The following is a 9,330-nucleotide window of genomic DNA, read 5'->3' as shown; positions in this document are numbered from 1 at the left end:
AGCAGGATACACTTACAAGTCCTTACTGAGAAACTCTGTCACCCTGTAAATAAAGTAAATGTACCTGTTTAAGAAAAAGTTTAATAGAATATGCAAAATCGATTAAAATGAACATTGTACTGCCCGGCCAGCCAGTGTGGCTCAGTTGTTGAGCATCAACCTATGAACCAGGAGGTCACAGGTTCAATTCCCGGTCAGGGCACATGCCTGGGTTACGGGCTCAATCCCCAGTAGGGGGTGTGCAGGAGGCAACCAATCCATGGTTCTCTCTTATCATGGATGTTTCTATCTCTCTCCCTTTCCCTTCCTCTCTGAAATCAATAAAAATACATGTTTTTTTAAAAATGAACATTGTACTTCTTTTAGCCTGACATGAGTACTTTAAAACAATAAACCTTAAATGATCTAAGATAGAACAAAAGGAGATGTGGAATGCTTGGAATTTATAGTATAAATTGGTACAATTTTATTTTGCCTGTTTTAATAATTATACTTAGATTTAAATTTGTTTTTTATTCTTTTATTCGTTGTTACTACAAACAGGTTCTGACCTTAATTTTGTGGTCTTTATTTCAGGCAAATCCTAAGAGAGAACAACTGCCTGCAAACCTTACTACAACACTTAAAATCTCACAGTTTGACAATAGTCAGTAATGCATGTGGAACCTTGTGGAATCTCTCAGCAAGAAATCCTAAAGACCAGGAGGCATTATGGGACATGGGGGCAGTCAGCATGCTCAAGAACCTCATTCATTCAAAGCACAAAATGATTGCTATGGGAAGTGCTGCAGCTTTAAGGAATCTCATGGCAAATAGACCCGCAAAGTATAAGGATGCCAATATAATGTCTCCTGGTTCAAGCTTGCCATCTCTTCATGTGAGGAAACAAAAAGCTCTGGAAGCAGAATTAGATGCTCAGCACTTATCAGAAACTTTTGACAATATTGACAATTTAAGTCCCAAGACATCTCATCGTAGTAAGCAAAGACACAAGCAAAGTCTTTATGGTGACTATGTTTTTGACACCAATAGACATGATGATAATAGGTCAGACAATTTTAATACTGGAAACATGACTGTCCTTTCACCATATTTAAATACAACAGTGTTGCCCAGCTCCTCTTCATCAAGGGGAAGTTTAGATAGTTCTCGTTCTGAAAAAGATAGAAGTTTGGAGAGAGAACGAGGAATTACCCTAGGCAACTACCACCCAGCAACAGAAAATCCAGGAACCTCTTCAAAACGAAGTTTGCAGATTTCCACCACTGCAGCCCAAATTGCTAAAGTCATGGAAGAGGTATCAGCTATTCACACTTCTCAGGAAGACAGAAGTTCTGGGTCTACCACCGAATTGCACTGTGGGACAGATGAGAGGAATGCACTAAGAAGAAGCTCTACTGCTCACACACATTCAAACACTTACAACTTCACTAAGTCAGAAAATTCAAATAGGACATGCCCTATACCTTATGCCAAATTAGAATATAAGAGATCTTCAAATGATAGTTTAAATAGTGTCAGTAGTAGTGATGGTTATGGTAAAAGAGGTCAAATGAAACCTTCGATTGAATCCTATTCTGAAGATGATGAAAGTAAGTGTTGCAGCTACGGTCAATATCCAGCTGACCTCGCCCATAAAATACATAGTGCAAATCATATGGATGATAATGATGGAGAACTAGATACACCAATAAATTATAGTCTTAAGTATTCGGATGAGCAGTTGAACTCTGGAAGGCAAAGTCCTTCACAAAATGAAAGATGGGCAAGACCAAAACATATAATAGAAGATGAAATGAAACACAGTGAACAGAGACAATCAAGGAGTCAAAGCACAACTTATCCCGTATATACTGAGAGCACTGATGATAAACACCTCAAGTTCCAACCACATTTTGGACAGCAAGAATGTGTATCCCCATATAGGTCAAGAGGAGCTAGTGCTTCAGAAACAAATCGAGTAGGTTCTAATCATGGAATTAATCAAAATGTAAATCAATCTTTGTGTCAGGAAGATGACTATGAAGATGATAAGCCAACCAACTATAGTGAACGTTACTCTGAGGAAGAGCAACATGAAGAAGAAGAGAGACCAACAAATTATAGCATAAAATATAATGAAGAAAAACATGTGGAGCAGCCTATTGATTATAGTTTAAAATATTCCACAGACATTCCTCCCTCACAGAAACCATCGTTTTCATTCTCAAAGAGTTCATCTGGACAAAGCACTAAAACTGAACACATCTCTACAAGCAGTGAGAATACATCCACACCTTCATCTAATGCCAAGAGGCAGAATCAGCTCCATCCCAGTTCAGCACAGAGCAGAAGTGGTCAGACTCAAAAAGCCACCTCTTGTAAAGTTCCCTCTATCAACCAAGAGACAATACAGACTTACTGTGTAGAAGACACCCCAATATGTTTTTCAAGGTGCAGTTCATTGTCATCTTTGTCATCAGCTGAAGATGAAATGGGATGTGATCAGAGGACACAGGAAACGGATTCTGCTAATACACTACAGATAGCAGAAATAAAAGAAAACAGTGGAACTAGAGCAACTGAAGTTTCTGTGAATGAAGTTCCAACAGTGTCACAGCACATTAGAACCAAAAACAACAGACTCCCGGCTTCTGGTTTATCTTCAGAATCAGCCAGGCACAAAGCTGTTGAACTTTCTTCAGGGGCCAAATCCCCATCAAAGAGTGGTGCCCAGACACCTAAAAGTCCACCAGAGCACTATGTTCAGGAGACTCCACTCATGTTTAGCAGATGTACATCTGTCAGTTCACTAGATAGTTTTGAGAGTCGTTCAATTGCTAGCTCTGTTCAGAGTGAACCCTGTAGTGGAATGGTAAGTGGCATTATAAGCCCCAGTGACCTTCCAGATAGCCCTGGACAAACCATGCCACCAAGCAGAAGTAAAACCCCTCCTCCTCCTCCTCTTCCTCAAACAGTGCAAGCTAAACAAGAGGTACCTAAAAATAAAGTATCTAATGCTGAAAAGAGAGAGAGTGGACCTAAGCAAGCTGCTGTTAATGCTGCAGTTCAGAGGGTCCAGGTTCTTCCAGATGCTGATACTTTACTACATTTTGCCACAGAAAGTACTCCAGATGGATTTTCTTGTTCATCTAGCCTGAGTGCTCTGAGCCTCGATGAGCCATTTATACAGAAAGATGTGGAATTAAGGATAATGCCTCCAGTTCAGGAAAATGACAATGTGAATGAAACAGAATCTGAGCAGCCTGAAGAATCCAATGAAAACCTGGAAAAAGAAGCTGAAAAACCTACTGACTCTGAAAAAGACATATTAGATGATTCAGATGATGACGATATTGAAATACTAGAAGAATGTATTATTTCTGCTATGCCAACAAAATCTTCACGCAAAGCCAAAAAGCCGGCCCAGAGTGCTTCAAAACTACCTCCACCTGTTGCAAGAAAACCAAGCCAACTGCCTGTGTACAAACTTCTGCCATCACAAAACAGGATACAAGCACAAAAGCATGTTAGTTTTACACCAGGAGATGATATGCCACGGGTATATTGTGTAGAAGGGACACCTATAAACTTTTCCACAGCTACTTCACTAAGTGATCTAACAATAGAATCCCCTCCAAATGAGTTAACTGCTGTAGAAGGGGTTAGAGCAGGGGCACAAACAGGCGAATTTGAAAAACGAGATACCATTCCTACAGAAGGCAGAAGTACGGATGAGGCTCAAAGAGGAAAACCCTCATCTGTAACTATACCTGAACTGGATGACAGTAAAACAGAAGAAGGTGATATTCTTGCAGAATGCATTAATTCTGCCATGCCCAAAGGAAAAAGTCACAAGCCTTTCCGTGTGAAAAAGATAATGGACCAGGTCCAACAAGCATCTATGTCTTCATCTGGAAATAACAAGAATCAATTAGATGGTCAGAAGAAGAAACCTACTTCACCAGTAAAACCTATGCCACAGAATACTGAATATAGGGCACATGTAAAAAAAAATACAGATTCAAAAAATAATTTAAATGCTGAAAGAACTTTTTCAGACAACAAAGATTCAAAGAAACAGAACCTGAAAAATAATTCCAAGGACTTCAATGATAAGCTACCAAACAATGAAGATCGAGTCAGAGGAAGCTTTACTTTTGATTCACCTCATCATTACACACCTATTGAAGGAACTCCATACTGTTTTTCACGAAATGATTCTTTGAGTTCTCTAGATTTTGATGATGATGATGTTGACCTTTCCAGGGAAAAGGCTGAATTAAGAAAAGGAAAAGACAATAAGGAATCTGAAGCTAAAGTTAACAGTCAGACAGAACTAACCATAAGCCAACAATCAGGTAATAAGACACAAACTGTTACAAAGCATCCAATAAATCGAGGACAATCTAATAAGCCCATGCTGCAGAAGCAGTCCACTTTCCCCCAGTCATCCAAAGACTTACCAGACAGAGGAGCAGCAGCTGATGAAAAATTACAGAATTTTGCTATTGAAAATACTCCAGTTTGTTTTTCTCGAAATTCCTCTCTAAGTTCTCTTAGTGACATTGATCAAGAAAACAACAACAACAACAAAGAAAATGAACCTATCAAAGAAACAGTGCCCCCTGCCTCACAGGGAGAACCAAGTAAACCCCAGGCATCAGGTTATGCTCCTAAATCATTTCATGTAGAAGATACCCCTGTTTGTTTCTCAAGAAACAGTTCTCTCAGTTCTCTCAGTATTGACTCTGAAGATGACCTGTTGCAGGAATGTATAAGTTCTGCAATGCCAAAAAAGAAGAAGCCTTCAAGGCTCAAAGGTGATAATGAAAAGCATAGTCCCAGAAATATGGGTGGCATATTAGCAGAAGATTTGACACTTGATTTGAAAGATATACAGAGACCAGATTCAGAACATGGTTTATCCCCTGACTCAGAAAATTTTGATTGGAAAGCCATTCAGGAAGGTGCAAATTCCATAGTAAGTAGTTTACATCAAGCTGCTGCTGCTGCATGTTTATCTAGACAAGCTTCTTCTGATTCTGATTCAATCCTTTCACTGAAATCAGGAATCTCTCTGGGGTCACCATTTCATCTTACACCTGATCAAGAGGAAAAACCCTTTACGTGTAATAAAGGCCCACGAATTCTGAAACCTGGCGAGAAAAGTACATTGGAAGCTAAAAAGGTAGAATCTGAAAATAAAGGCATCAAAGGAGGGAAAAAAGTTTATAAGAGTTTGCTTACTGGAAAAGTTCGATCTAATTCAGAAATTTCAAGCCAGTTGAAACAGCCCCTTCAAGCAAATATGCCTTCAATCTCTCGAGGTCGGACAATGATTCACATTCCAGGAGTTCGAAATAGCTCATCAAGTACAAGTCCAGTTTCTAAAAAAGGCCCACCCTTTAAGACTCCAGCCTCCAAAAGCCCTAGTGAAGGTCAGACAGCCACCACTTCTCCTAGAGGAGCCAAACCATCAATTAAGTCAGAATTAAGCCCTATTACCAGGCAAACATCCCAACTGGCTGGGTCAAATAAAGGGCCTTCTAGATCAGGATCTAGAGATTCCACTCCTTCAAGACCTGCCCAGCAACCGTTAAGTAGACCTATGCAGTCTCCAGGGCGAAACTCAATTTCTCCTGGTAGAAATGGAATAAGTCCTCCTAACAAATTATCTCAACTGCCAAGGACATCATCCCCTAGTACTGCTTCAACTAAGTCCTCGGGTTCTGGGAAAATGTCGTACACATCTCCAGGCAGACAGACGAGCCAACAGAACCTTACAAAACAAACAGGTTTATCCAAAAATGGCAGTAGTATCCCAAGAAGTGAGTCTGCCTCCAAAGGACTGAATCAGATGAATAATAGCAATGGATCTAATAAAAAAGTAGAACTTTCTAGAATGTCTTCAACTAAATCAAGTGGAAGTGAATCTGATAGGTCAGAGAGACCTGTATTAGTACGCCAGTCAACTTTCATCAAAGAAGCTCCAAGCCCAACCCTAAGGAGAAAATTGGAGGAATCTGCTTCATTTGAATCTCTTTCTCCATCTTCTAGACCAGATTCTCCCACAAGGTCCCAGGCACAGACTCCAGTTTTAAGTCCTTCCCTTCCTGATATGTCTCTATCTACACATTCGTCTGTTCAGTCTGGTGGATGGCGAAAACTTCCCCCTAATCTCAGTCCCACTGTAGAATATAATGATGGGAGACCTGCAAAGCGCCATGATATAGCACGCTCCCATTCTGAAAGTCCTTCCAGACTTCCAATTAATAGGTCAGGAACCTGGAAACGTGAGCACAGCAAACATTCATCATCCCTTCCTCGAGTAAGCACTTGGAGAAGAACTGGAAGTTCATCTTCAATTCTTTCTGCTTCATCGGAATCCAGTGAAAAAGCAAAAAGTGAGGATGAAAAACATGTGAACTGTATTTCAGGAACCAAACAAACTAAAGAAAACCAAGTATCTATAAAAGGAACATGGAGAAAAATAAAAGAAAGTGAAATTTCTCCCACAAATTGTACTACTCATATTGCTTCCTCAGGTGCTGCAAATGGTGCTGAATCCAAGACACTAATTTATCAAATGGCACCTGCTGTTTCTAAAACAGAGGATGTTTGGGTGAGAATTGAGGACTGTCCCATTAACAACCCTCGATCCGGACGATCTCCCACAGGAAACGCTCCCCCAGTGATTAGCAGTGTTTCAGAAAAGGGAAATCCAAATGCTAAAGATTCAAAAGATAATCAGGGAAAACCAAATGTGGGTAATGGCAGTGGTCCCATACGCACCATGGGTTTGGAAAACTGCCTGAATTCCTTTATTCAGGTAAATGCCCCAGACCAAAAAGGAACTGAGGCAAAGCCGGGACCAAGTAATCCTGTCCCTGCAGCAGAGACTAATGAAAGTTCTATAGCTGAGCGTACCCCATTTGGTTCTAGCAGCTCAAGCAAACACAGTTCACCTAGTGGGACTGTAGCTGCTAGAGTGACTCCTTTTAATTACAACCCAAGCCCTAGGAAAAGCAGTGCAGATAGCACTTCAGCCCGGCCATCTCAGATCCCAACGCCAGTGAATAACTCAAAGAAACGAGATTCAAAAACTGACAACACAGAATCCAGTGGAACTCAAAGTCCTAAGCGCCATTCTGGGTCTTACCTTGTGACGTCTGTTTAAAAGAGCTGAATTAATTAAGCTAAGAAAATTATGTGTTAATTATAATTGCTATGTAGAAATTTTGTTTCAAATGAAACTTTAAAAGACTGACAAATTTTGTAAATAGGTTTGATTCTTGTTAGAGGGTTTTTGTTCTGGAAGCCATATTTGATAGTATACTTTGTCTTCACTGGTCATATTTTGAGAGGCACTCTTGATAGTTAAGAAGAAAATGGTAAAGCCAAGTATATTTGTACAGTATGTTTTACATGTATTTAAGTAGCATCCCATCCCATCGTCCTTTAATTATTGCTTGTTTAAAATAATGAACACTACAGATAGAAGATATGATATATTGCTGTTACCAATCATTTCTAGATTATAAACTGACTAAACTTACATCAGGGAGAAATTGGTATTTATGCAAAAAAAAAACCACCCAACATTGTTTTAGTCTTTGTGAGTCCATCTAACATCATAATTAATCATGTGGCTGTGAAATTCACAGTAATATGGTTCCTGATTAGCAAGTTTACCCAGCCTGCTTTCCTTTACTGCATGAATGAAACTGATGGTTCAATTAACGGCTCTGTGGTCACATGACGTGCATTAGCTAGCTACAGTGTAACAATTTACATTTTTTGTGCTAAAAAAAATCTGTGTTAATTGTAAAACATTGGATGAAACTATTTTACCTGAACTAGATTTTATCTGAAAGTAGGTAGACTTTTTGCTATGCTGTAACTTGTTGTATATTCTGGTATTTGAGGTGAGATGGCTGCTCTTTTATTAATGAGACATGAATTGTGTCTCAACAGAAACTAAATGAACATTTCAGAATAAATTATTGCTGTATGTAAACTGTTACTGAAATTGGTATTTGTTTGAAGGGTCTTATTTCACATTTGTATTAATAATTGTCAAAAGGGCCTCATATAATTTTTTTCTTCAAATTCTATGCATTAAGAGTAAAATTCCTCCTACTGTAATAAAAACAATTGAAGCTGACTGTTGGCATTTAACCATTCCATGCATTGGCACTTAACCATTCCTGGAATTTATTTTTCTTTTATGTGATTAGCACTTCCTAATGTTTAATATTTATGGAGTTGATTTAAAACAAATTTATTTGATACCAATGTAAATTGCCTAGTACAGACCAGGCATTGAACATAATAGGCCCACGTAGAATATTTTTTTCTTAATAGAATTCTATATTTGAAAAATTGTTTATTCTTAGGTATAAGTAGTCTCTTCTAGTTATGTTCTGACTTGGAACATAACTATCTTGTCCCTTCATCTTCTCCCTCTTGCTGCTGAGTCTGGAATGAACATTTTTTTAAACATATTTTTATTGATTTCAGAGAGGAAGGGAGAGAGAGATAGAAACATCAGTGATGAGAGAGAATCATTTATCGGCTGCCTCCTGCACTCCCCACATTGGGGATCAAGCCAGGAACCCTGGGCATGTGCCCTTGACCAGAATTGAACCTAGGACCTTTCAGTCTGCAGGCTGATGCTCTATCCACTGAGCCAAACTGGCTAGGGCTGGAATGAACATCTTTTATCACCCTCTTGTTAAGGCAAAATCCCAGCAACCAAATATAATCAGCATTTTGCCATTCTCAGAAAATGTAACACATGAAACATCAAAGGTAGATGTGATACCATTAGAATATTCAAAAAACTATTTAAAACCACTGCCTGTTGAGGAAAGCTTTGTTTTTGACAGGCAGAGTTGTGGGAAAAGTGTCCTAGTGCCTCTTCCTAACATGGCAGGGAGAATCCTCTTCGTGAAGGAAGATAAACTGATACATTTATTAATAAAGATTATTTATCTTCCCAGAGTTTGTCCTAAAAGAGGGTGAGGAGGATAAATACATTTGTTGAAATTTTATTTCTAAGGAGATCCATGCATTCTGCATTTGGAGAAGGAAAAAGACATTTAGGTACAGTGGGGCACTGGGAAAGAGGTGAGGAGGAATAAGCACATCTACCTTGTGCCCTTGGAATCGGATCATGTAGTTAATTATCTACCCATTACCTGTGTTTATCGCCTACCAGTAATGAGGCTGGTTTTCTAAAATAAAATGCCAGTAAATACAGATATAATTAAAGCATTTTACTCCAAAATCCGTACGCTTTTCTCTGCACCACTTTACAAAGATCTCATTTTACTGTTCTTTAGACTA

The 9,330-nt window shown here is 39.0% G+C and overlaps 1 protein-coding gene across 7 annotated transcripts in view; it reads left to right on the top strand.

The window, feature by feature from the left end:
- APC (adenomatous polyposis coli) overlaps nt 1-8,015 on the top strand; it is a 106,357-nt gene extending 98,342 nt beyond the window's left edge. For all 7 annotated transcript variants that reach the window (XM_015558460.1, XM_015558462.1, XM_015558461.1 and 4 more), the window contains one exon: nt 577-8,015. In XM_015558460.1, coding sequence (XP_015413946.1) covers nt 577-7,159 — 6,583 coding nt within the window. In that variant the 3' untranslated portion in view covers nt 7,160-8,015. The remainder of the gene's footprint in view (nt 1-576) is intronic.
- The last annotated feature ends 1,315 nt before the right edge of the window (nt 8,016-9,330 follow it).

Source organism: Myotis davidii, unplaced genomic scaffold (genome assembly GCF_000327345.1).
Source record: "Myotis davidii unplaced genomic scaffold, ASM32734v1 scaffold130, whole genome shotgun sequence".
NCBI lineage: Eukaryota > Metazoa > Chordata > Mammalia > Chiroptera > Vespertilionidae > Myotis > Myotis davidii.
This window is presented reverse-complemented; position numbering and strand designations above follow the sequence as displayed.